The following is a 24,514-nucleotide window of genomic DNA, read 5'->3' as shown; positions in this document are numbered from 1 at the left end:
GGGGGGGGGGGGGGCATTTTTTGTACACAGACAAATAAATCTGATTCCAGACTTTCCGAAATCGCTGTCCCCATCCCCGGGGGGGGGAAAATTCCTTTGGGGGGGGGGGGTCATTGATCCATCCCTCGGGGGGCTTCTCCCCCTGCCCGGGGTGGCACGAGGTGACGGGCTCCTCGCCTTGATGGGGGGGGGGGGCTTCCCGGGGGGGGGCATGGAGCAGCTTAGGTGGAGGTGGCCGGATTAGCCGGGTAAAACTGTCTCAGAGACGATTACTTCGAGCAGCGGGGAAAAAGGGGGGGGTCCCGAGGGGGGGGGGCACAGGGCGAGGGCCAGGGGGCTGCCCGTAATCCCCCCCAAAGCCGCTTAGGGCGCACGGTTCCTCCAAGGATACGGCCCTGGGGGGGGGGGTGTGGGGTGGGGGTGGACCCTAAAGTGGATTTTGGGGAGGGTGGGGGGGTGCTGGGAGCCCCCCCGGGGGGGGCACGGTGGGGGGGTGGGAGCGTGCTGGGTTGGAAATTGGGGAAACTGAGGGAGGGGGCGCGGAGAGGGGGTGCCCGCTGCGGGCTCCTCGTTTTGGCACCGTCCCCGTGTTTCCCCCCCCTCCCCCGAGGGATAAAAACCCAAAAGAGGGGCACGAGCAGCCCCCATCCTGCCCCCCCCCACACCCCCCCACCCCAAGGGGGGGCTCCCAGCTGTGTCAGCTCGCGGGGCCGCTGCCAGGCTGCAGTCAGCAAAGCCGTAATCTGCCCCGGCTGGCAGCGCCCCAGCGCAGCAATTACGGGGCTGACCTGAGCTCGCCCGCCTCGCCTCCAACCTCCCGGCTTTGGGGGGGGGGAAAATGCCCCCCCCCGACACCCCCCAAGCTTTTTGTGGGGTCCCCGAAGCTCTCCATGGGGCAGGGGTCGACCCCGCAGCGCTGCGCCCTCTCCGTGCCGGGGTTGTGAGGGGCTGTGGGAGCTGCAGCCCCCCCCCTTTAATCACTTTCCCCATGGGGCTGGTGTTAATGGGGGCGAGGGGTGGGGCTGTGCCCCCCCCCGGCACCTTTTGGGGTTTTCTTGCACCCGTCCCCAAGAGCTGGGGGGGGACACAACGGTGTCACCTCGCCCCGCTGGATGCGCCCCCTGCCCCAGGAGGGGTGACCCCAAATATTTGGGGTAGCTACAGGCCGAACCCCACAACTGACGGCACCACCCCCCCACCTCGACCCCCCCATTCCCCTCCCGACCCCCCCAAACCACAACCAAACCCAACAACCCCTCCTTTACTTTTTTAGGGCTGGGGGATGCCGACACCCCCCTAAACCCCCTGAAACCCCCCAACCCCCTTTTTTGGGGACACCCCCTTTTTTGGGGACACCCCTCTTCCCACGTCCCCCTTCCACCAGCCCCCCCCCAACCCCTGCAGCCCCCCCCGGGTGCCGTGTCCCCCCCCCCGTGTCCCCGCTGCCTGACTCAGCCTCTGCAGCCCGGAGCCATGTGAGGCCGCGCACACATGGCTCCCCGCGCGGCGCGGGGCTGTATTTTTAGCAGACGGTATCAAAAGCATAATTATGGCTGTTGTTTAAACGCAGCCTCTTTTTTTTTCTTTTTTTTTTCCCCTTTTTCCCTTTTTTTTTCTTTTTTTTTTTTCCGGGCAGTTTTTCAGCTCCTTCCACCCCCCCCCCCAACCTCTCCAACCTCTCCAACCCTTTGCGCCCCGGGGTGCGCACGGCGTGGGATGGGGCTGAGAGCCCCCCAGGTCTCCCCGGGGGGGCAGGTAAGGCTCTTTCATCCCCCCCCCCCCCATTTATTTTATTTTTTTTTTTTGCAGCCCCCTCCCCGTGACGTCTTCATCCCCGCGGCGAGGAAGAGGAGGGTGGGTGGGGAGCGTGGGAGCGCCGTGGGGAAGGGGCGCGCGAGGTGACGGGGCGCACGAGGACACGGCGGCTGCTGCCGGAGGAATGAGCCCCCCCCCTCCCCACTCAGTGCTCCCCCCACGGCCCCCCCCAGCAGATTTCCTCCCCCCTGGCCCCTTGGGGACCCGGCTGTCCCCACGCAGCCCGGCCCTGCCCTGCCCTGGCACTCGGATCCCTTTCAGCTCCCCCCTCCCCGGCCAGGGCACGTGCGCCGGGGCTGGAGCGCAAACGGGGTCACCGAGCCCCCCCCCTCCCCATCGTCATCATTTTGGGGACAAACCCAATGGGATCGTGCCCAGCGGAGCCCCCCCACGTCGCTCCCTGCTCGGGGCCATCACCACCCAAGGGACCAAGGGACGCCGTGTCCCCATTTGTGACTCTCCTCTCCCCACGCCAGGAGCCGTGACGCCCCCTCGCCCCCCCCACCCCGGGGCCACCTCTGCTCGTCCCCCGTCCCCTGCCAGCCATGGGGGGGCCCCGGCTGCGGGGTGGGGGCTGGAGACCCCGATTGCTCCCAGGTAGGTGCTGTGGGGCCAGCGGGTGCCACCTCTGCCCCCCCTTTTTCCCTGGCTGCCATCCTAAACTTTTGGCCCTGGGGGGGCCAAATTTAATTACACCGAGGTGTTCGGGGCTAGCCAGGAATCCTGGGGGGGGGCAGAGGATGCGTTGTGCCCCTGTGCAGCTGGTTTCCCCCCCCGGGATGAGGAGGAGGAGGAGGAGGAAGGGCAGGGGGTGTCCGTGCCGGGGCTGGCGGCGATGCCCAAATATCCCGGGGGGCTGTGGGCACGGGGCCGGGGTGGGGGCTGGCTGCGAGGTGCCCCCATTTTGGGGACAGGGCTGAGCTTTTGGGGCCGTTCCCACACCCTAAAGCCTCCCCCAGGGGTGGGCAGCGAGCGAGAGCTGCCCGGAGAGAGGGCTCGATCCTTTTGGAGAGGTGACAGAGTGGGGGCGGGGGGGGGTCCTTCGGTTTTGGGGCCGGCTCCCCTCCCGTCCCCGCAGTGGAGACCCCAGCGTGGCACAACGGGGTCCGGCTGCCCTTCCCCGGGGGGGGAAAACGCCTCTCCTCCCGGGGGGGCAGCGGGATTAGCGCCGCTTTACTCACCTCCCCGGGGACGCAGCGGATTAGGGCCGGCCGGGGCTGCGGGGAACCGCTCAGGGGGGCCAGCTCCTGAGGGGCGTTTGTGCCCCCCAGGGCCGGCTTCGGGGGGCTTTTAGGGGACCGGGCGGCTGGCAGAGCAGTTGGGCCGTGGCCCTAATTCCCAGAAAGCTGCTCGTGTGGGAGTGAGTGTCCTCCCGTGCCCTCCGCTCCGCCGCAGCCTCCAGACTCCTGAAGGTTTTGACGTGGTTTTGGGTTTTTTTATTTTTTTTTTTTAATTTTTTTTTTTTTTAAGCACCGGGCGCAGATTAGCCAAAGCTCGCCGCGCTCGCTCGCGCTCGGCCAGCTGAAGAAAAGGGGGGGGGGGGGTTTGGTTGGAAATTAGGGGGGGGGGGGGGGAAACGGGCAGCCTTCCTCTGCCTTGCGCCCTCGTCTTCCTCACCTGAGCCGCGGCGGAGGCAGGTAGGTGCGTGCCGGGAGGAGGAGGAGGAGGAGGGAGGAGGAGGAAGAGGAGGAGGAGGAAGGGCTTGGGCTGCGAGGACAGAGCTGGAGGGGGACCCTGGGCGAGTGGTTTTTTTGGGGAGGGGGGATTTTGAGTGTGTTTTGCGTGAGGAAAAGGCTGGATTTCAGCTGGATTTGGGGGGTTTTGGGGCTGGTGGGGCTGCGGAGCCTTTCCCTGGGGGGGGCTGGGGGGTCCTGGGGTGCTCGGCTGCAGCCAGGGCAGGGCAGGGGACGTGGGCACCCCCCTGGGGACGTGGGCACCCCCCCAGCTCCTCTGCTCATCCCCACACAGAGGGGGCTGAGGGGTCCCCCCTATCTCCAAGACCCCCATCCCGCAGCGCCCCCCGCGCTGGAGACCCCCCCAGCCCCCCTGGTCTCCCCCTTCCCGCGCCCCCCCCGGTGCCAGGGGGTGTTTTGGGGACGGGGTCCCCCCTCCCGGCATCCTCCCAGCGTCTCCCCGTGCATCCTGCAGGGATGCCAGGGTTTCTAATTCGGGAGTTTCCGGCCTCCTGCTGCCTGCTTTTGGCCAGCGCTCGGCTCGGGGGTGTTCGCAGGCCCTCAGATTTAAGGCAAAAAACAGTGGGATCGGGGCCATGCCGCGCCAGGGGGTGCGATTTGGGGTCTCTCCACCCCAGCTTGGTGCGCCCACCCTACTCCGTGCCCGACCCCTTTTCCATCCATCCCTTGGCACCGTCTCAATGCCCCCTCTCCCCTCAGTCACCCCGTGCCCCGCGCACCCAACCCGGGGCCACGCTGCCCCCTTTTTGGGGTCCGTCCCGGTGCTGCCCCGACCCCGCAGCCCCCCCAGCCGCCTCTGCCCGCACCCCGTGGGCTCTCCCCACCGCTGTGGGACCGCCCTGGCCCTGCTGCTGCCTGCCCCGGGGAGGGAAGGGAGGGCAGGGAGAGCTTCTCTTTCAGCACCTTCTCATCCCGCCGAGGCGCTGGCTCGCCCACACCCCGCTCCCCGGCTCATCCCCTCCCTGTTCCTGGCACCCACCGGGAGCCGCCAGCCCAGCCGGGGGCTCCCACGGGGACAAAACGCTATCCCAAACGCTATCCATCCCGGGGAGGGACGGGGGCTGCTGGGAGACCCCCCAGCATCAGGAAACCCCCCCCCCCCGCTGCCTCCCCATTTTTCCCCCATTTGAACGCGCGGCTCCGGAGCCGGGGCGCGCGCGGCAGCTGCTGAGCCGGCACGAAGCCGCGCTCCGGTGGCGAGCACGCTGCTCGTGGCCTGCCTTCACCCCGGCATCCCCCCCCCCCGGCCCCGGCAGCCCCCCGGGGAGGCCGTGTGTGCCGTGCCGAGCCGTGCCGAGCCGGGGGAGGCCGTGTGGTTTATGTAACGCGCCGAGCGAGCTGCGCGCAGGGTGTCCCTGGGACAAGGCAAGTTACATAAAACCCCTCCGGCACTGCCAGCGCCGTGGGTTCCTCGTTCAGAGCCTACAAATGGGGTCCTCACCTCGGGGACCCCCCGTGGCGTGCTTCTTCCCCCCCCTCCAAGGCTGGAAAATCCCCCCCCGGGATGTGGCCGGCGGGGCGCACGGACACCCGGTGGGCACGGGGGGGGGACCTGGTTCCTGGCGCCCCTCCAGCCTCGGTGTTGGGTGCCCGTGGCTCTGTGCAGGCACCCTTGGGTCCCTTTTGAGCCTTGCAGGGTGGAGGGGAGGAAGAGGAGCGCTGCCTTCATCCATGCCGGGTGGAGGAAGGGTGGTGGCAGGGTGACGAGGCCGCGCGGCAGGACGGGGCGAGCCCGCGGTGTTGCAAGGCCGAGCGGTGCCGGGTTCGGGGCCATTTCCCCCCCCCAGCACCGTGTCCTTTGGGGTCGCCAGCCCCCCCGTGGGGCGGCCGTGCCATCCTCACCGGGACACAACTCCCCAAAAACACCGGGGCTGGGGCTCTTGGCGCGTTTCTCCCAGCCCGGTTTCGCCCGGAGCGCGTGGCCGGCGTCTTTCATCGGCGGCGGGGCGGCTCGTTTTCTTCCCCCCCCCGCTGGAACAAAGGGCGCTTTCTTCGCGCGGGGCACAGCACACCTGCCCTCCTTGGCACGGCCACGCACCGTGCCGCCGCCGGTGCCCGCGGGGCTGGGCGTCCCGCCGGCATTCCCGGGCGTCTCCAGCAACCCCAGCGCCTCGCCTCGCCCTCCCCAGTCGCTGCGGGAGCCCGCCGAGGCTGCACGCTCGCCCGGCACCTCCGTCGCCTCGCCGCTCACCCCAAAAATGCCCCAGGCTGCTTAGAGCCGGGGCGCCCTCCCTCTTGCCCTCGCCACCGTCGCCGTCGCCGTCGTCGTTGCTGCTTCCCGGGTGCCCCCCGTGCGCCGCCGCCCGCCCGTCCCCGCTCGAAGGCCGTTGGGAAGGAGGAGCACGGAGCCCCCCAGGCCAATGGATCGCAAAATCCAGCTCCAGCCTTCGGAGAAGAACGTCCCCAGGGCAGCCCGGGCGGCTTTCTGCCTCCTTCAGATCCCGGAGCCAGACCCCTTCAGTCTGTGGGTTTAGGCTCGACGCCTCGCCGCCACCCGCTGCCGGTGCCGTGCCGCTCGCCGCGTGTGTCCGTCCCCCCCCTCTCCCCGGTGCCGGGGGGGGTGGCGTGTCCCCCCCCAAATGGACCGAGCCTGTGCTGTGCCAGGTAGCTCGCCGGGTGCCTCGGGGATGCTGCCCTGGGGACAAAGGGAAAAAAAGGGGGGAGCCCCGAGGAGCTTGGGGACGCCGTGCGGTGGTTTTGGGGTGCTGGGAGGGAGCCGTGCTGGGGTCACGGTGCGGGGTTGGGGAAGGGAGGGGAGGTGGCTGTGGGTTCCCCGTGCCCCGTTCCGGCTCCGTGCCCCCAGCGGGGGCTTGGGCAGCAGCAGGGGACGGGGACTTTGCTCGGCTCTGTGTGCATGGGACGTGACGGGAACGCTGGGGGCCGCGCGGCGCTCACGTCCTGCCCCCGGCACGGCCCCGGGTTGCCCGTTGAGGTGGCTCCGTCCCACCCCGGAGCCGGCTGAGCTTTTTTGGAGAGCCGGCTGGGACCCGAAGCGCCCCGGAGCCGGGTTGTGGAGGGCAGGGGATGGCTTTGAGCCCCTGGGGAAGGGCTGGCACCGCGGCGAGGGACGGCTCCGGCTCCGAAGCGTGCGTGTGTGGCCCGGCTCCCAGGGAAGTGTTAATCCAGCAAATCCCCGCCGGCATTTCTCCCAGGAGGGGCCTCTGGGAGCCGGGAGCTCCCCGGCTGGCTGCAAACCCTCCTGGGAAGCTGTGCCCGGCCCTGGCTCCAGGCGAATACCTGCGCGGGGCAAGGCCTCCCCACGCCGGGTGCCAGCGGGCGGGCGCGCGGCCAGGCTGGGGGGGGGGCGCAGGGTGCGTCCCGGAGGGGTGCAGGGCAAGGGGAGGGGGGGGGGACGCCCCCTCTCCAGCTGCGTGCCCCCCACTTGGGTTGCTCGGCACCCTTGGGACCCCCCCAGGATGTGAGGATGGAGCTTAGGGAGGGGGCACGGAAACCGTGCCTCAGTTTCCCTCACTGAAGGGAAGGGTGGGGGGTGCCCTCACTGCCACCCCCCCACTCTGAAGCCCCTTTTTCTCCCCCCCCCGCAGGATTTGGCCGGCCGGGCACGGCGCTGAGCACCACATGAGCCCATGGCCAGCGAGGCGAGGATGGGGGAGGCCGTGCCACGCTGGAGGAGAGCCCCCGAAACAGCGCAGGACCCCCGGGGGCTGGAGAGCAGCGGGGTGCCGGGGGTCCTGCCCCAAAACGCGGCCACCGCCACGGCCCTGGGGGGCTACCAGGAGCCCCCCAAGCTGAGCTACAGCCCCGGGCTGCCCACGGACAAGGGGTGCCCCTGGAGGGGCTCCGAGGGCTGCGCGGAGCCGGCCGGCTTCCCGCTGGGCTGCCCCTACCCGCCGGCCCCGCAGCGCTTACGGGACGCCCTGTGCCACCCCAAAGACTCCTCCGAGCTGCCCCTGCTGCTGGCGCCCAGGAACGGGCAGCCCAAGGAGCCCCCCCCCGGGTGGGCTGAAGCCGTGCTGGCCCCCCTGGCTCTCTACAGCCACGCGTACCACCGCTACCCCCTGCCCTTCCCGGCCGCGGACACCCAGCGCCCCGGCAAGCCCCGCGGGGACGGGGACCCCCCGGCTTTCCGCAGCTGCCCCTTCCTCCTCTCCTCGCTGCTCCCCCCCCCCGGCCCCCAAACAGAGCCCGGATTTGGTGGCGGGGGGCCAGAGGGGCCCGTGGGCGACGGGCGCTTTGCCGGCACCGAGTGGCGCCTGGGTCCCTACGTGCCGGCTTGGGGGGCGCAGCCCCTCTACTTGGGGGTCCCGCCGAGGTGCAAGGCGGCTCCGGGAGCCTTCGAGGGGAGCTGCGGATCGGGGAGCAAGGTAAGGGGGCGCCCGTGTGGGTTTGGGCCCTGCTCCCCCTCCCCTGGCCTCGGGGGTCCCTTGGGTGAACCCAGCCGGGAGCGGCTTCGGCACCGGGGTGGGGGCACCCAGCACCCGCAGCCCCCGAGCGGGGTGCGCCCCCGTGCTCGCTCCTATAACTCGCCCAAAGGTGCAGGGAGGAGCCCCAGGGACCCCAAAATCCCCCCAAACGGGGTGATGCCCCCTCTAAGGGGGGTAAGGGGGGGGCTGCTCTCCTCGCCCGGGGGGCCCCTGGCGGTGCCGGGGCTGAGTCACGGCGGCACGGAGGCGGCGGGAGGCAGAGCGGCCCCTGGGTGCGCCCCATTCCTTTCCCACGCGGATATGGGGCGGGGGGGGGACACACACGGGGACACCCCAGGGATGGGATCAGCTGGGAAAAGCACCGGGGGGGCTGCCCGGCTCGGTGGGGAAACTGAGGCAGGGCCGTGGGGCGCCCCCCAGCTCCGCGCGATGGGGGTCAGGGCGCAGGGGCAGGGATGGGGACCCCCCCCCAGGTGGATTCCAGCCTTGAGAGCCCCCCCTTTGCTCCCCTCCCCCAGGATTTTTGCCCGAAAAAGGAGCCCGGCTTCCACCTCCAGGCCGAGGACCGCCAGGGGCAGCCAGGGCACGGCGGAGACGGGGAGGGGACCACGGGGGTGCCGGAGCCCCCGGGCGCCCCGTGGAGGGATGGCAGAGCGGGGGGGCCCCCTCCTCATCCTCACACCCCCCCGCTCAGCACCGCAGCCCCCCTGCTCCTCCCGCAGCCCAGCGTGGCCCCGGGGGGGCCCTGGGTGGGCGCACGGCCCCGCGCCCCCCCGTGCAAACCCAAAGACGAGCGCCCGGCACACCAAAGCCTCAACCCCGGCTCGCCGCCGGCACCGGGGGGCGCGGACCCCCGGGTGGACCCCCGGGTGGACAGGGACAGGCACTACCCCACGGGCCCCCCCTGCCCTCTGGAGAGCACCCCGGGGGGCAGCGGGGGCCGTTTTCCCTGCCCGCCCAGCATCCACACCAAGCTGAAGAAGACGTGGCTGACGCGGCACTCGGAGCAGACGGTGCCAAGGTGCAAAGGGGGCCGGAGGGAGGGCCCCGAGGGGGCTGCAGAGCCCAAACGCTCGGCCAAACGCCCCCACGGCACCGAGAACGGGCACCGCGGAGCCGCCGAAGGGGCCTGCGCGGCCAAACGGGGAGCCAAAGCCACCGAGAGCCCGGCTGGCACCGAGCACCGGGGTGGCACCGGGTGCCGAGGGGGCCCAGCGGAGAGGATGGAGCTGGGAGAGGGAGGTAAGGGGGCTGCGGGGGGGCTGTCCCCATCCGTGGTGTCCCCAAAGCGCACGGGGGGCTCCCCAACCATGCTGGCTCTGCTCCCAGCCCAAATTTCCAGCCCTACTTTTTGGCCCAGTTTCCATCCCCTCAATGTGCGCAGTGCCGTGGCCGTTCCAGCCCCAAATCCCCCTCCCCCCCCATTTTTCCCCCCCCCCCAGGACCCCCGGTGTGTGCCGGCAGGGCCGGCCCGGAGCCGTGGTGCCTGCAGAGCGTGCCCTGCACCGCCCTACCCAAAAACATCCCCCGCTGCTGCGCCTGCGCTGCCCGGGCTGTGGGGAGCCCTGGGGATGAAGATGAGGATGAGGAGCTCCCGGAGAGCACCTGCAGGCTGCTGCACTTCCGCAGGTGAGATGGGGAGGGCTCCCGGAGCCTTTTTTTTGGGGTCCCCATGGAGCATCCTCCCCGATAACCTTACTTTGGTCCCTCAGGCTCGCTTTCGGGGACGGCGGGGAGCTGAGCGTCGCCGGCTTCTGCACCGTGGACGAGGCAGAGGGGGAAATTTTGGGGCTGGGGGCGGCCGGGGGCTGGGGCAGGAGCGGCAGCAGCAGCCTGTGCCTGGCCAAGTACCTGCTCTCCGTGCTGGGGGGCCCCTTCTGCGCCGCCGTCCGCAGGGACAGGGACGCCTGGCTGGGGGCTCGCGGCCAGCCCGGGGGTAAGCGGGCAGCCGGGGGGGGGTCCCCAAAAGCTCGGGGGGGGAGGCTGAGGGTGGCGTTGTTGCAGGGCTGACGGCTTGGAGGCGCGGGGAGGGAGCCCCCCAGCTCTGTGACGTTTGCCAGCGCCGCTTCTTCAATTCCCACTGGAGCTGCGCCGCCTGCGGCTTCCAGCAGTGCCCCCAGTGCCACCGCCGCCAGCAGCAGGAGGACGGGCACGGTACGGGGACCCCCGGGGGGGGTGAAACGGGACCAGATCTAGGATGTCATCCCCCCCGCAGACCCCGCAGGGTGGCTGGGGGTGTCACTTTGGGGGTGTCACTTTGGGGGTGTCCCCTCTCTCGCAGGGGACCCGGCACGGCCGCGGCGCTGCGCCCCGGGGCAGGAGCACGCCCCAGCAGCCCTCATCCCCACGCAGTTCGTCCCCACTCGCGGTGAGCAACCTTAGGACCCCCCCCGGGACCCCCAAAAACCCTTCCCCTGGGTGCTGACCCCCCTTATTTCCCCCCCCCTCCAAGTCCTGGCCCGGCTCTGGCAGCTGCTGCACGAGGTGTGCGCCAAATTCGACGTCAAGTGGCACTGCCCCTGCGGGGACGGGGACACCGAGCAGGGGCCGACGGAGCCCCCCGGGGGCAGGCAGGTAGGGGGGGACACAGGGGACACGGAAATCTCGGGGGGGGGAGCACCCCGACCCCCTGCCACCCGCTGCAGGGGGGCGGGGGGGGGATGGTGCACGGTCCCAGCCCCCAGGAGCAGCGGGGGCGCTGGGGATGTGCCCCCCTCCCCGCATGGTTTGGTGGCACGGGGGTGTTTTAGGAGAAGCTGGGGAGCGTGGGCCCCCCCCTCGTGCCCAGCACCAACGGCGAAACCACGGCCAGAGCCATCAAGGAAGGTACGGGCGGCACCGGGGGGGGGGGGGGCGGGCTGCACTTTTGGGGGTTGGAGAGGGGGGCGCGAGGAAGAGGAGGCAGCCCCGTCTCTCTGCCCCCCGTTTCTTGGAGCAGAGAGCCCCAAGGGGGGGTCGCCGTCGCCGCCGGGGCCGCCGCCGCCCCCCCGGGGGGCCGTGCAGACCGCCACCCTCTGCGACCTCCTGGCCTCCACCGCCGTCAAGCTGTGCCTGGGGCGCAACGGGGTGCGCATGGCCTTCGCCCCCGTCGCGCCCCCGTTGCCCAGCGTGAGTACCAGCACGGGGAGGCTGGGGGGGGGGAGGGTTAAAAAGGGAGGTGGGCAAGGCGGGGTGATGACCTGTGCCCCCCCCACGCCGTCCCAAATTCCCCAGGACAATCGGCTGACCAGCATCCTGGACAGCATCATCGCCCGCGTGGTGGAGAGGAAGATCCAGGAGAGGCACGCGGGCTGTGAGCTCAGCTGCCCCGGCCCCCCCAGCCCCCCAGGGACCCCCGGGACCCCCTCTTCCCACTGCATCCTGACCTTGGGGGGGCTGCTGTGGCTGCAGGACCCCGGCCACGCCACCAACTACCGCCTCTTCCAGGAGCACTGGCGGCAGGGCCAGGTGAATCCCATGGGGATGGGGACGCACGGACACCCCCTCCCCGGCTTCTCCCCCCTATACTGACCCCCAGATCCTCCCCCCCCCGCAGCCCGTCCTGGTTTCAGGGCTGGAGAAGAGGCTGGACGGGAGGCTGTGGGGGCCCGAATCCTTCCGCCCCCCCGGAGGGGAGCAGGAGGTGGAGGCGCTGAACCTGCGGGCGCAGCCGCGGCGCGTCAGGATGGGCAGCGGGCGCTTTTGGGACGGCTTCGCCGCCAGCCCGAGTAAGCAGCCGGGAGCCACCGGAGGGTTAGCATCGAGGGGACGGGGACAGAGGGGACAAAAGGGGAACCCGGACCCCCAAGTGGGATGATCCAACCCCCCCTCAGTGTAACCTGAGGGGCAGCAAACCGCCCCCGCGCATCGGTGGCCGGGGATGCGCCGCGCGTTGGCACCACGGGGGGGTCCCGGTGCGTGACGCCGTGCCCCCATCCTGCAGCCTGCCCGGCGCTGGAGCAGGGCGCTGGGGACATGCTGAAGCTGGAAAGTGGCTTTGGGGACATGCAGCTGTGCCGGTAAGTTGGTGGCAGTGCCCTCACCACGGGGGCTGCACCCGTGCGTCCTTGGCACCACCGGGGCGCCCTCGCCAACCCCACCGGGGCGCCCTCGCCAACCTCTCCGGTGCAGGGTGCCGGGGTTTGGGGACACGGTGCTGTCCCCACACGAGGTCCCCGAGCTCGGAGCGTCCCCTCTGTGCCGCAGGGCCACCAACCTGAGCTCCAGCCTGCCTCTGCCCGAGTACTGCGGCCCCCACGGCCGCCTCAACCTGGCCTCCTACCTGCGGGGCGAGCGGGGCCGCCGCTGGCTGCGCCCCCGCGTGTGCGCGGCGTACGGTGAGCGGGGGAGCTGAGGGGTTTGGGGGGGACACCGAGCCCCTCCTGGCCACGCCGTGCCACCCCCCTGCTCCCCAAATTGCAGGCGTGAGGCCCCGGGGTGGCAGCATCGGCACCAAGAACCTGACGGTGGAGGCAGCCGACACCATCAGTGTCCTGGTGCACGCCGCGGCGCGGCACGGTAGGGCTGGGGTGTGTGTGGGGGTCCCGTCGCAGCCCCCCTGGACCCCCCCTGACCTTCCCCTGCACCCGCAGAGCTGGAAGCCGAGGAGGATGGCATGGACGAGCTGCTGCAGGAGAGGCTGCGGGGTGCTGGCAGCCGGCCCGGCGCCCTGTGGCACATCTTCCGCGCCGAGGACGCCGGCCGCATCCAGGATTTCCTGCACAAGGTGGACCAAGAGCAGGGGGGGCCCGCAGAGGACACCCCCGGGGGGCTCTACCTGGACTCGGAGCTGCGGCGGCGGCTGCGGGAGGAGTGCGGGGTGAGCGCCTGGACCCTGCTGCAGTGCCTGGGGGACGCGGTGCTGGTCCCCGCCGGGGCTCCGCACCAGGTAAGGCGCTGCCCCGGCTCCTCCTGGGGAAACTGAGGCAGGCAGCAGGTCCCCGACGCCACCACCGCCACCACGGCGTGCCCGCAGGTGCAGAACCTCAGCAGCACCATCAGCGTGGAGCAGCGGTTCCTGTCCCCGGAGAGCGCTGCCCGCCTCGGGGACATCGGCACCGGTCCCCCGGGGGCCACGCGCTGGCTCCAAGCTCAGGTGGGTGACATCTGGGGACCTGGCACGGGGGTCCCCGGGGTGGCTACATGGTGCTGAGCCCCCCCGTGCGTCCTTGCAGCTGGATGGCATGATCCTGGCCGCCGTGAGGGAGGCCGTGGGCGTCCTGCAGGGCTGCAAGTGAGGCGGCGACGAGGCACCGGGACGCCCAAGGCAGCGCCGTGCCCGTCCCCTGCTGCGCCGCCCGGTGCTGCTTGCTTGGTGCTGCTTTGCTCTGCCAGGAATAAAGAAAGGGTCGGCTGCGCCGCCAGCTCCTGCCTCCGCGTCTCCCTTGGGTCTTCGGGGCAAAGGGGGGCCCTGGGGTGCATGGTGGGACCCAACAAACGGAGCTGAGCCGCCACTAGGGAGAGAAGCCAGCCCCGAGGACTGAGAGCAGCCCTGTCCCTGCCCGCAGCGGTGTCTGCAACTCCTCCAGCTGCCTGCCTCTGGGATTTTTCTCCCCTTTTTGGCGCTGCTGCAGCTCCTGGGCAGCGCGGAGCCGCGTGCTGCGGGCATCTGGGTGCAGGGGAACGGCCCTGCTGTGCACCGGGACACCCAGGAGCATGGCCTGGACGTTAATGGGGGATAAAAGGGGGGCTGGAACATGTGCAGCACCCCACAGAGTGTGCACCGCGTGCCACAGCGTGCAATGTGTGCTGTTTGCTGCACCGTGCAGTGTACACAGCCATGCACCATGCACCATGCAGTGTAGGCCACAATGCACTGCATCAGAGCGAGCAGCACTGTGCAGTGCACGCAATGCAGCGGGCAATTAGAAGCGTGCAGCAAGCACCGTGCAATGGGCACCCTGCATTTACAGCCCTGCAACGGGCACCGTGCAAGGGGCAACATGCAAGAGGCACCAGATAATTGAAAGCGTGCAGTGGGCACAGTGCAATTAGCGCCATGCAATTAGCACGGTGCAATGGGCACCATGCAATGGGCACCGTGCAATTAGCACCATGCGATTAGCAACATGCAATGGGCACCGTGCAATGGTCATCGTGCCATTAGCACCGTGCAATGAGCACTGTGCAATGGTCGCTGCAATGGGCACGGTGCAACAAGCACCGTGCAACGGTCACCATGCAATGAGCACCGTGCAATGAGCACTGCACTGGTCAGTGTGCAAGGGACAGAATGCAATTAGCACCGTGCAATTAGCACCACCTGGTTAGCACCGTGCAATGAGCACTGTGCAATGGTCACTGTGCAATGAGCACCATGCAATGAGCAGTGCAATGCTCAGCGTGCAATGCTCAGCGTGCAATGGTCAGCGTGCAATTAGCACCATGTAATTAGCACAGTGCAATGGGCACCATGCAACGGTCACTGTGCAATTAGCACTATGTGATTAGCAACATGCAATGAGCACCGTGCAATGGTCACCCCCAATGGCCACCGTGCAATTAGCACCGTGCAACGGTCACCGTGCAATTAGCGCCATGCAATTAGCACCGTGCAAATGAGCACTGCAATGGTCAGCGTGCAATTAACACCGTGCAATTAGCACCCTGCAACGGTCACCGTGCAATTAGCACCACCTGGTCAGCACCGTGCAATTAACACCATGCAACGGTCACCGCACAATTAGCACCGCGCAATTAGCACCGCGCAATTAGCACCGCGCACCCCCTGCCCCCCTCTCCCCTCGCCCTTTAAGGCCAAGCCCCGCCCCCATACCTTTCTCAGAGTGACAAGGGGCTCAGCCAATGCGAGGCGGCCCTGCGGGGCACCCCAACCAATAGGCGGCGAGCGGAGGGGGGCGGGGGGCCGCGGAGGAGCGGCGGGACGCGGTGAGTCGGGCGCATGCGCGGGGGGGGGGCCGGGGGGCTGCGGGTGCCCCGCACCCTGCACCCAGCACCCGCACCCCGAGCCCCGCACCCCGCACCCTGCCCCTGCTGCACCCCGGCCCCTCCCGTGCTGCCCCCTGCAAAACCCCGGCTGCTGCCCCCCCCCCCCCGCCCTTGCACCCCGCCGTGTCCCCGTTGCAGCCTGCAGACCCCATAACCCCTCCCAATTGCACCCTGCAGACCCCATAGCTCAGCCCTAATTGCACCCTGCAATCCCTTGGACCCCTCCCTATTGCACCCCAAAACCCCCTCAAACCATCCCTAATTGCACCCTGCAATTCCCCTGACGCTTTCCTATTGCACCCTGCAAACCCCATAACCCCTCCCCATTGCACCCTGCCGACCCCATAACCCAGCCCTGATTGCACCCTGCAGTCCCTGGACCCCTCCCCATTGCACCCTGGGGTCCCCCCAAACCAACCTTAATTGCACCCTGCAATCCCCATAACCCTTCCCCATTGCACCCTGCAATCCCTTGACCCTTCCCCATTGCACCCTGCAGACCCCATAACCCCTCCCCATTGCACCTGGGGTCCCTCAAACAACCCTAATTGCACCCTGCCAATCCCCATAACCCTTCCCCATTGCACCCTGGGGTCCCCATAGCCCACCCCTCATTGCACCCTACAATCCCTTAGACCCCCCCATTGCACCCTTTCCCCATACCCCCCCTAACCACCCCCTGGGGTCCCTCCCCCCCCTTCCCCATTGCACCCCCGATCCCTCTCCCCTTCCCCTTTGCACCCTGCCGACCCCATAACCCCCCCCAGCCCCCCACCCCTGCACCTGCAGCCAGCAGCCCCCCGTGCGCCCTGCACCCACCTCGCCCCCCTACAGCCCCCCGCCGTCCCCGGACCCCTTTCCCTATGCTCCCCGCACCCCCGCACCCCTTCCCCTATAGCCCCCTGCAGTCCAGCACCCCCTGGCCCCCTCTCCCGCCGACCTTCCCCCCCCTACAGCCCCCCCGGCTCCCCCTTTTCAGCCTCCCCCAGTCCAGCAGACCCCTTTCCCCCAGTAGCTCCCAGTCCGGCGCCCCCCTTCCCCCCAGCGTCCCCCAGTCCAGCAGCCCCTTTGCCCCCTACCCCCTACAATCCAGCAAGCCCCTCGCCCTCCTCCGCTTGCCCCGCGTCCCCCAATCCAGCACCCCCTTCCCCTACAGGCCCCCCCCCCGCATCCCCAAATCCAGCCAGCTCTTCCCCTGCAGCCCCCCCCTCCTGCGCCCCGCAATCCGGACGACCCTTCCCCTCCTGCGCCCCCCCTGCCTCCCCCAATCCAGCCAGCCTTACCCTTACCGCCCCTCCCCGGTCCCCCCCAAGCCCCCCGACCCCTTCCCTTTTTATCTCCCCCCCCCCCCGGCCCTACAATCCAGCCAGCCCTTCCCCTACAGCACCCCGCTGGGCGTCCCGCAATCCAGCAGCCCCTTCCCTTACCGCACCCCGCCGGGACCCCCCAAAACCCCCGAACCCTCCCCTATTACCCCCCCCGCCCCCCCTGCAGCCCGGCAAGCCCTTCCCCTATTACACCCCGCTGCACGCCCCCCAATCCAGCAAACCCTTCCCCTACAGCCCCCTTTCTCCCCGTGCGCCCCGCAGCCCGCCGAGACGCGGCACCGGGGGTGCCCGTCCCCATCGGGGGCTCGGCTGCACGCCCGCCGGGGTGCCCCGCCACCCCAAAACCCCGCAGCCCCCTGAGCGGGGACACCATGGGGGACGCCACGGAGGAGCTGGACGCGGTGCTCAGCGGTCGGGGTTGGGATTTGGGGGGCACCTACGACGGCACCCCGCACCCCGGAGACCCCGTGCGCTTGGGGAGCAACGCCTGCTACGTGGTCCTGGCCGTGCTGTTCAACGACGAGGTGAGGCAGCGCCCTAAAAACGAGCGCCCCCCGATCCTATACGCCCCACAAACCCTATATTTTGTCCCCCAAAAAGGACGGGGTGCTGCTGGTGCAGGAGGCCAAGGCGGAGTGCCGCGGGACCTGGTACCTGCCCGCGGGGCGCATGGAGCCCGGCGAGAGCGTGGTGGGCGCGCTGCGCCGCGAGGTGAAGGAGGAATCGGGGTTGGAGTGCGAGCCCCTCACCCTACTGGCCCTAGAGGAGAGGGGGCCCGCCTGGCTCCGCTTCGTTTTCCTCGCCCGCCCCACCGGTGGGTGACTCGGGGGAAAAAAAATTAAGGGGGTGTGGGGTGGGGGCGGCTCGTGGGGTGCAGCCTCTGCTGGATCCGTGGTTGGTGGCTGGGTTTTGGGGTCCCCTGTTAAGGTTATCGGGTTCTGGGAGCCACAAGAAGGCTTGGGATGGGGGATTGGGGTCCCAAGAAGCACCAGGACAAGGTATTAGGGTCCCCAAGAAGCCCCAGGATGGGATATTAGGGTCCCCAAGAAGTCCCAGGATGGGGTATTGGGGTCCCCAAGAAATCCTGTTGTAGGGTATTAGGGTCCCCAAGAAGCCCCGTGATGGGGTATTAGGATCCTCTGTCAGCCCTGGGATGGGTTATTGGGGTCCCCAAGAAGCCCTGGGATGGGGTATCAGGGTCCCCAAGAAGCCCAGTGATGGGGTATGAGGATCCTCTTATCAGCCCCATGATGGGGTATTGGGGTCCCCAAGAAGCCCTGTTGTGGGGTATCAGGGTCCCCAATAAATCCTATGATGGGGTATTAGGGTCCCCGACCAGCCCTGTTACGGGGCATTAGGGTCCCCAAGAAGCCCCATTATGGTGTATGAGGATCCTCTATCAGCTCCATGATGGGGTATTGGGGTCCCCAAGGATCCCCATGATGGGATATTAGGATCCCCAGGAAGCCCCATGCCGGGCTATTAGGGTCCCCAGCCAGTCCTGTGCCAGCAGCACCACCAGCTCCTGGCATCCCCTAAAAACCCCATAAGGGTGCATCATCCCCGTGGCTCGGTGCTGGTGCCCCCATGCACCCCAAAAAAGCAGGGACTGGCATCCCGTGCTGGGACACCAGTGCCCCTGGGGGGCTCCACGCACGGGGGGGGGCCCCCAACCTCTCCATACGGGGTCACCGGGGCCCCCCACTGTCCCCATACCGAGTCACTGGGGTCCCCCATTGTCCCCATACCGGGGTCACCTCTGTCTCCCCCCCCACAGGAGGGACCCTGAAGACCCTGGAGGACGCAGACGCCGAGTCCCTGCAGGCCAGGTGGTGGGGGGGGCCCCTGGACCCCCTCCCCCTGCGCGCCCCCGACATCCTCCCCCTCCTCGACCTGGCCGCCCGCTACCGCCGCAGCCCCCCGCACCCCCCCACGCTGCCCCAGGAGCTTCCCTGCGCCCACCTCTGCTTGAGGCTCTTGGTGGCTTTCACCCCCTGCCCCGGGCACCTTTGGGTGCTGCTGAACGTCACCGGCCCCCCCCGGCTGCCCGTGGTGGCGTGCGGCACCCACCCTCCCCAAATCCGCCGGGGGCTTCGCCTGCCCGTGTTGGGGTTGCTGGGGGGCTGCCTGCCCCCGGACCCCCATATCGGGCCCATGGGGTTGTTGGGGTTGCAGCACCGAGCCGGGGGGCCCGGGGGGGCTGACGGCGTTTGCTTGAATGTTTTGGTGAGCCTCCAACCCCGCGGCGCCGGGGAGGGCCCCCCCCCCGAATTGTGCCACCCCGCTTTCCGCTGGTGGCGCGTGGAGGAGGAGGGTTTGAGGGGCCGCATCCTGCAGCGGCTGCGGGAGGGGGGCACGGTGCCCATCCGCAGCTAGCAGCCCCCCCACCCATCACCCTAGCACCCAAGGGTGCTGTTTGGAGCGATTATTTTTTTTTTTGGAGGGGGGGGGTGCAGGAGCTGCTCCCCGATGTTCCCGCAGATTCGCTTTACGCGGTGGTGGAGAGGGGCTGGGGGTGGAGCGCGTTTTGCCCCCCAGGTGCCAGCCCCAAAATGAGGATGGGGCTTGGGGAGGGGGGAGCAGAGCTGGAGGTGCAGGGGGGTGAAAGTGAGAGCCCCCCCCACGATGTATGGGGCCGGGGGGGTGCTTTGGGGCAGGATCTGTCCCCGTGTCCCCCCTTCTTTGTGGGGCGGAGAGCCAGCCCCGGTGGAAATAAATCAGCTGCTGCTTCCTTGCACCCACCTGGCTCCTTGCTGGAACTGGGGGGGTCCTGGGGGGGTCCTGGGGGGGTTGGGGGTGCCCCCCAGGGGGGATAGAGACAGGACCAGAGCTCCCAGCTCAGGGCTTTATTGCGTCCCACGGTGGCGGCTCGGTGCGCACCAACCCTGCGCCCCCACGCGCACCCTGCCCCGATACAAACGAGGGGCTGTAATTAGCCCTGGGGCCAGCACCCACCTCGTTAGCCGGCCGCCCCTCGGGGTCCCGTGCTGGTGCCTCCAGTTCTTGCCAAAAATCCCCCCCCTCGAGGGCTGGGGGGGCTCTGGGACAGCTCCGACGCGGGGAGCAGGAACCCGATGAGGCCGAGGCCGAGCAGCGGGGTGCACGCCGTGCCCCGAGGGGCCGCATCCTGCCCAGGGCTCAGCGCCCCACACTTCCACGGGCCCCCCCAAATCCTCTCCCACCCCATAGGGCCGGGGGCCGGGGTGCTGTCCCTGTGCCCGTTTTGGGGTCGTGCCACTCGGAGCGGGGTCGGGGAGCGCTCTCCATCTGCCCCCAGCAGCCCCCTCGCAGCCCGGCCGAGGGAAGGGGGCTCCCGGTGGGGTTTTGGGGTGCAGCGGCTCAGGGGGGGCCCTCGGGGGGGCCCTTGACCAAGGCGATGGCAGCCAGCTCCTTGCAGAACTCCTCCAGCACCACCACCCCCTTGAAGAGCGTCGCATGCTCCATCCTGCGGGGAGCACCGGGAGCCCCGTGGGGTGCGCGCACCCCCCTAGGGTCCATTTCTTCGTGCCCCCACCCCAAAAAAAAATTAAAATCCCGACCCCCCCAGCACTTACTGCTCGCCGGGGACCAGCCCCAGCAGCTGCTGGCGCACCAGGAGCAGCTTGGCCCTGAAGTGGGGCACGCGTTGGATCCTCTGCATCAGCTCCCCGATCACCTGGGCGCAGGGAAGGAGAGATTCAGGCCCCCGTTTCCTCGGTGTCCTCCCCCAAAAAATAATTAAAATTTAAAAAAAAAAAAAAACACCCAGGGGGGGTGGCGTTACCCTGACGAGGACAGAGAAGAGCGAGCGGCAGCCGGGCGCCAGGCTGAGGTAGGGGTCCAGGAGGTACTCGTGGAGGTGGGGATGGGGGAAAGCGGCCAGGAGGGACAGCACCGAGGTCACCTGCAGGTTCAGGCTGTAGGGCTGGGGTGCACATGGGATGCTCAGGGGGGTGCCAGGAGGTGGCCGGGCCCCCCCCCAACTTTGTAGCAAGCTCCCAGCCCTATAAAAAGGAGATGTGAAGGGGGGAGATGCTCTCTGGACGTGGGGTTTTGGGGTGCGGGGCTGGCACCGCGCTCCGCTGTGGGGTGGGGAGAGCACGGAGAGGTGCCCTGGGGGGGATTTATGGGGTCGGGGGGGCTCAAAGGGATATTAATGGGGGAGCTGGTGTGGCACCAGGGGGGGCAGCACCGTGGGGTGCTGCTGCCCCCCCTGGGGAGCCCCCCAAAGATCCCCTACCTGGTCCAGGATCCGCGCCAGGCGGTCAAACAGCACCTTGAGGAAGCGCCCCTCGTAAAACTGCCCCTCGGGGGGGCAACCGTCGAGGGGCTGGGGGGCCGGGGGCCACCCCCACGAGGCCGCCCTGCTGCGGCTCGCCTGGACCTGGGGGGACGTGGAACAGAGCGGGGTGAGGGCAGGAAAGGGGGACAAGGGGGGTGAGCCCCCTCCCCAAAAAAAAATACCACCCTCACCATGCCCAAAGCGTCGTGCACGTAGGTGTCGTAGCCGCCTTCCTCCAGGCACGAGGAGGTTTTGGCCTCCTCGGGGACCAGGCAGAGGAAGCTGGAAGAGAGGTGGAGAGGGCAAGGGGAGGAGGTGGGGGGGCACGGGGACGCAGCCCCCTCTTTTTGGGGAGCCCTACCTGCTGACCACCTCGCTCACGTGCCCCTTCCCCAGCGGGGATGAGCCCCCCCGGGGGTTTTTTCCCATCCCGAAGCCGTTTTCGGGGAAGCCGTCGGTGAAGTAGGGATCTTCCTCCTCCTCCTCCTCCTCATCGGGGTCCGGCTCGGGGGCGCCGCGCTCCTCGGGCACGGGGGGGCCGTGCTGGAGGTAGCCCCTCGCCTGCAGGTTCCTCAGCACCAGGCTCAGCACCACCTCCTCGTGGGGCACCCGCAGGAGCTCCTCGAAGAGCCGCAGGCTGGCCAGGCTGATCTGCGGCACGGTGTGGGGTGTGGGGGGGTGGGGGGGCTGAGCAGGGTGCCCCCCACCCCTAAAACCACCCCATGAACCTCCCCGGTGCGGGGCTGACCTCGTCGGAGAGGTGGGCGCAGCGGTCGATGAGGTGGGCGCGCAGAGGATGGGGGGGGTCCCCTGGGGTTTCGGGGTGCCCCCCGGGTCCCAGCAGGAAGGAAACGAGGCGCTGCAGCAGGGGGGGGGCGCGGAGCTGCCGCACCGTGCCCGACAGCACGGCCGTGGCGCTGAGGATGGCGAGCTCTGACCTGGAGGGACGGCACGGGGAGCTGAGAGAGGGGCCCCAAAGGGTTTTTTTCCCTATAAACTGCCCCCCCCCGGGATGATTTTTGCCCCCCCGTTGCAGGTTTGGGTACTCACATCTGCAGCAGCTGCGGCTGCAGGACGCCTCGGAAAAACTTCTCCTCCACGGCCTCGCCGAGGGCACCCGCCACCAGCTGCAGGAGAGGGCACACCCTGAGCCCCGGGGTGGGCACCATGTGCTTGGGGGGGGGTCCCTTGGGTGCTCCGTACCGGGTGGGCGCCCGCCACGAGCTCATCCAAAAAATCCAACCAGCAGAAAAAAGCCACCAGGCTCTCCTTCCCCGCGAAGTCCCCGGCACCGCCGGCATCCCCCGGCGACCTGCGGGGCGCAGAGGCTGCAGGAACGGGGGCGAAACTCCCCCCCCCACACCCCGGGTGGGCAACCGGTGGCCACTTTTACCTCCAGCTGGCCCTGCCCATGGCGAGGACGTCGTCGGGGTGGGCGCAGGGGGGCACAGCGCCGTGGAGGTGGCAGAGGTGCTCGGTCAGCAGCTGGCACAGGGCGCCGCTGCGCACCAGGCAGGCTGCGGCCGCCTCCTGGGGCAGCCCCGTCAGCAGCAGCAAGTTTTCCCCAGCCTTCAGCGCCACCCTGCTCGCCTGCGAGGAAGAGGAGGAGGAAGAGGTGGTGGCAGGAGCCCAGATGTGTCCATCAGCCCCCCCCTTGCCTGCCCTCGCCCCCCCTACCTGGCTCTTGCACAGCCCCACCAAGGAGGTGACGAGGTTGCCGTCCCTCCGCGCCGGGGGATGCTCTGCACCCTCTCCAAGGGGGGTGCCGGGCTGCTCTTGAGCCTTCCTCCCGTTCAGGATGCTCCTACCCTGGAGAGGAAGAGGATGGAGGCCGGGACCTTCCTCCGAAAGCACCAAAACCCCGCGGGGACCCCGGGGAGGAGAGGGGGGGGCTGCGCACCTCCAGGATGTAAGCCAGCAGGGTGGGATCCTGCTGGATCTTGGCGCACAGCACGGCGGCGAACTGCGCCTCCTCCTTCTCCGTGCCCGAGCCCAGGGGGTGCCCGCTGAGCTGCAGCAGCTTCTGAAATTATTTTTTGGGGGAGGGGGGGGAGAAAAAGGAGGCAGGGAGCTGCTCGGCCGCCCTTCACCGCCCTGCCAGGGGTGGGGCTCAGCATTTTGGGGTGACTCAGTGTCTGCGGCAGCACCGGGGCCAGTCCCGGCACGCAGCGGCACCGCCGAGCCCCTGCTCATGGTTTGTTTTTTTTTTTTTTGGGGTAAACACGGCGTTTCCCAGCCCCCTGGGGTTAAGGGGGGGGCACGGAGCAGCCCCCTACCCGCCCCACCACGCTCACCTGCACCGGCCTGTGCACGTTGAGGTAGTGCAGGAGGGGGTGCTGCACCTGGCCCAGCACCCGGCTGAAGAAGAGGAGGACCTGCTGCCTCATCCCGGGGGGGTACTGGAAAGGAAAGGAGGGGAGGGGGTCGGCCACAGCCCTCGCCCCCTCGTTTGGGTGCCCCAAAGCACCCGCCAAGCTCCACAACCCCCCCTCGGTGCGGGTTTGCTGCTCCCCCAAATGATGCAAAGCCCCCAGGACCCCCACCCGGGTTTGTTTCTCTTTGGAAATCACGGATTTTGGTTCCCTCTCATGCCAAAAAAAAAAAAAAAAAAAGACAGCAGGATTTTTTCCCCCTCCCCACGGCTTACAACGTGGGGAGTCCGAGCCCAGCACCCAGCCACGCCGACCCGTGAGCCAGCACACCCCCCCGCGGCACACAGCACACCACAATTTGCCCAAATTTCAATAAAAAAATCTATTTATAGGGTTTCTCACCAAAATCAGCAATAAATTCACAGCAGCACCGCTCTATTTAGGCAATAATTACTTAAAGAGGCGCCTCAAAGAGACTCATGGAAGCGCCGCGCTGTGCGCCCCAACCTCCTGGCACCCATGGGTGCCCCCCCGGCCACCTACCTCCGCCTTGCCCAGCGTGCTGAGGGTCTCCAGGACCTTGTGCTGCAGCAGGTACTCGAGGCACGGCCCGGCCTCCCCCGCCGGGTGCTGCTTCTCCTCGTACACCAGGATGTCCAGCATCTGCTTGAGGCGCCAGGGGATGTCGGTCTGCTTGGCGGGGGTGCTCTCATCTGCGGGGTGAGGGGGGGGACACTGGGACACGCTTTTTGGGGGTGCCCCCTGGCGCTCCCCAGGCTTTGAATTCTCTCCTCCAGCAAGGGAGCGACGCTAGATGGCAATGTGAGGAGGATGGAGACCCAGAAGCACCCGTGGTCGCTGCCTCCGCTCGGGGCCTAGCGAGCTGCCGCCCGCCGGCCTCCCGGTGTCGTGGGCACGGTGCCAGTGGGGAAAAGGGGAGGCTGAAAAGCTCAAGGCTCTGTTTTGGTGCTCCCGGGGAACGAGGAGGAAACGACCTCCATGGGATCCGGGAGAGGGTGTCCCAGCTGGAGCCCTGCCACCCAGGCCAGCCGCGGTGCAGCGGGGTCGGCACCGTGCCCCGTTAGCGCACCGGGACCCCTCGCTGGGCACCGGGACCTCACTTCCAGGTCTTCTGAGCCTGATTTGGGGTTTGGGGACCCCCTCTCAGGGCGTGGGAACTCAGCTCCCACACCACAGGACCCCACCTTGGGGCGTGGAGAACTCAGATTAAGGCACGGGGACCCCAGCTGAGGGCAGGGGGACCCCGATTTAGGGCACAGAGACCCCAGCTTTTGGCACAGGGACCCCAATTTAGGGCATGGCGAACCCAATTTAGGGCACGGCGACCCCCCCCCGAAGCCCCCACTCACCCGTAGCCTCCAGGTAGTAGCCGGTGATGCCCTTCCAGTGCTCGGTGAACGCCTCCAGCAGGTCCACGCTGGGCTCCCGCTGCGCACACCGGGGCCACGGTCAGGGGCGCACGGACCCCCCCCCCAATCCCCCGGCCCCATTGCACCCCCCCGCTCACCGTTTCCACCGCCTGCTGCAGGAGAGCTCCTAAACGGCTCAGCATGGCTGTGCCCGGCCCTAAAATCGGCCCTATAAGCGGTCCACGGCACCGGATCCGGTGCGCCCCCGCTGCGCCCCCGGTGCGCGCTGGCTCCGCCCGGCGCCGTGCGGGGAGGGCGGTGCGGGGACGGCGCCTCCCCCGGCTGGGATCGGGGCGGGGAGA

General features: G+C 68.8%; 3 protein-coding genes across 3 annotated transcripts; 2 read left to right on the top strand and 1 right to left on the bottom strand.

Annotated features, from left to right (window-relative positions):
- Window positions 1-5,588: 5,588 nt before the first annotated feature.
- HR (HR lysine demethylase and nuclear receptor corepressor) lies at window positions 5,589-13,209 on the top strand. Its single transcript, XM_082779412.1, has 18 exons — window positions 5,589-6,113; window positions 7,055-7,834; window positions 8,413-9,136; window positions 9,337-9,523; window positions 9,607-9,830; window positions 9,899-10,048; window positions 10,176-10,262; window positions 10,347-10,468; window positions 10,645-10,720; window positions 10,833-11,002; window positions 11,108-11,341; window positions 11,430-11,601; window positions 11,817-11,892; window positions 12,080-12,210; window positions 12,296-12,391; window positions 12,466-12,761; window positions 12,849-12,968; window positions 13,048-13,209. Exons 2-18 carry the CDS (start codon window positions 7,097-7,099, stop codon window positions 13,108-13,110), a joined length of 3,666 nt encoding a protein of 1,221 aa, XP_082635538.1. The 5' UTR covers window positions 5,589-6,113; window positions 7,055-7,096; the 3' UTR covers window positions 13,111-13,209.
- A 3,092-nt stretch (window positions 13,210-16,301) lies between these two features.
- On the top strand, window positions 16,302-18,850 carry NUDT18 (nudix hydrolase 18). The gene is made up of 3 exons (XM_082779382.1): window positions 16,302-16,673; window positions 16,750-16,963; window positions 17,927-18,850. Exons 1-3 carry the CDS (start codon window positions 16,521-16,523, stop codon window positions 18,523-18,525), a joined length of 966 nt encoding a protein of 321 aa, XP_082635508.1. The 5' UTR covers window positions 16,302-16,520; the 3' UTR covers window positions 18,526-18,850.
- A 136-nt stretch (window positions 18,851-18,986) lies between these two features.
- FHIP2B (FHF complex subunit HOOK interacting protein 2B) lies at window positions 18,987-24,514 on the bottom strand. The gene is made up of 16 exons (XM_082779357.1): window positions 24,311-24,514; window positions 24,153-24,231; window positions 23,326-23,495; window positions 22,705-22,809; window positions 22,311-22,433; window positions 22,088-22,219; window positions 21,804-22,000; window positions 21,614-21,722; window positions 21,461-21,537; window positions 21,159-21,348; window positions 20,772-21,061; window positions 20,602-20,692; window positions 20,369-20,512; window positions 19,913-20,053; window positions 19,704-19,804; window positions 18,987-19,594 (listed from the first exon to the last, which is right to left on the bottom strand). Exons 1-16 carry the CDS (start codon window positions 24,353-24,355, stop codon window positions 19,489-19,491), a joined length of 2,100 nt encoding a protein of 699 aa, XP_082635483.1. The 5' UTR covers window positions 24,356-24,514; the 3' UTR covers window positions 18,987-19,488.

The sequence above is a fragment of the Aythya marila genome, assembly GCF_965140915.1.
Source record: "Aythya marila genome assembly, chromosome: 26".
Lineage (NCBI taxonomy): Eukaryota > Metazoa > Chordata > Aves > Anseriformes > Anatidae > Aythya > Aythya marila.
The sequence above is the reverse complement of the archived record's forward strand: the minus strand, read 5'-3'. Positions and strand labels throughout refer to the sequence as shown.

What these genes read in the sequence shown, in the direction of transcription:
- HR (XM_082779412.1), top strand. Translation starts at nt 7,097, where the DNA reads ATGGCCAGCGAGGCGAGGATGGGGGAGGCCGTGCCACGCTGGAGGAGA. An exon ending in GGCCAGAGCCATCAAGGAAG is followed by an intron (nt 10,721 to 10,832) that starts GTACGGGCGGCA and finishes TTCTTGGAGCAG; the next exon opens with AGAGCCCCAAGGGGGGGTCG. An exon ending in GGGGACATGCAGCTGTGCCG is followed by an intron (nt 11,893 to 12,079) that starts GTAAGTTGGTGG and finishes TCTGTGCCGCAG; the next exon opens with GGCCACCAACCTGAGCTCCA.
- NUDT18 (XM_082779382.1), top strand. Translation starts at nt 16,521, where the DNA reads ATGGGGGACGCCACGGAGGAGCTGGACGCGGTGCTCAGCGGTCGGGGT. An exon ending in CCGTGCTGTTCAACGACGAG is followed by an intron (nt 16,674 to 16,749) that starts GTGAGGCAGCGC and finishes TCCCCCAAAAAG; the next exon opens with GACGGGGTGCTGCTGGTGCA. An exon ending in TTTCCTCGCCCGCCCCACCG is followed by an intron (nt 16,964 to 17,926) that starts GTGGGTGACTCG and finishes CCCCCCCCACAG; the next exon opens with GAGGGACCCTGAAGACCCTG.
- FHIP2B (XM_082779357.1), bottom strand. Translation starts at nt 24,355, where the DNA reads ATGCTGAGCCGTTTAGGAGCTCTCCTGCAGCAGGCGGTGGAAACG. An exon ending in CTACTACCTGGAGGCTACGG is followed by an intron (nt 23,496 to 24,152) that starts GTGAGTGGGGGC and finishes CTCACCCCGCAG; the next exon opens with ATGAGAGCACCCCCGCCAAG. An exon ending in GCGCCCACCTCTCCGACGAG is followed by an intron (nt 21,062 to 21,158) that starts GTCAGCCCCGCA and finishes ACCGTGCCGCAG; the next exon opens with ATCAGCCTGGCCAGCCTGCG.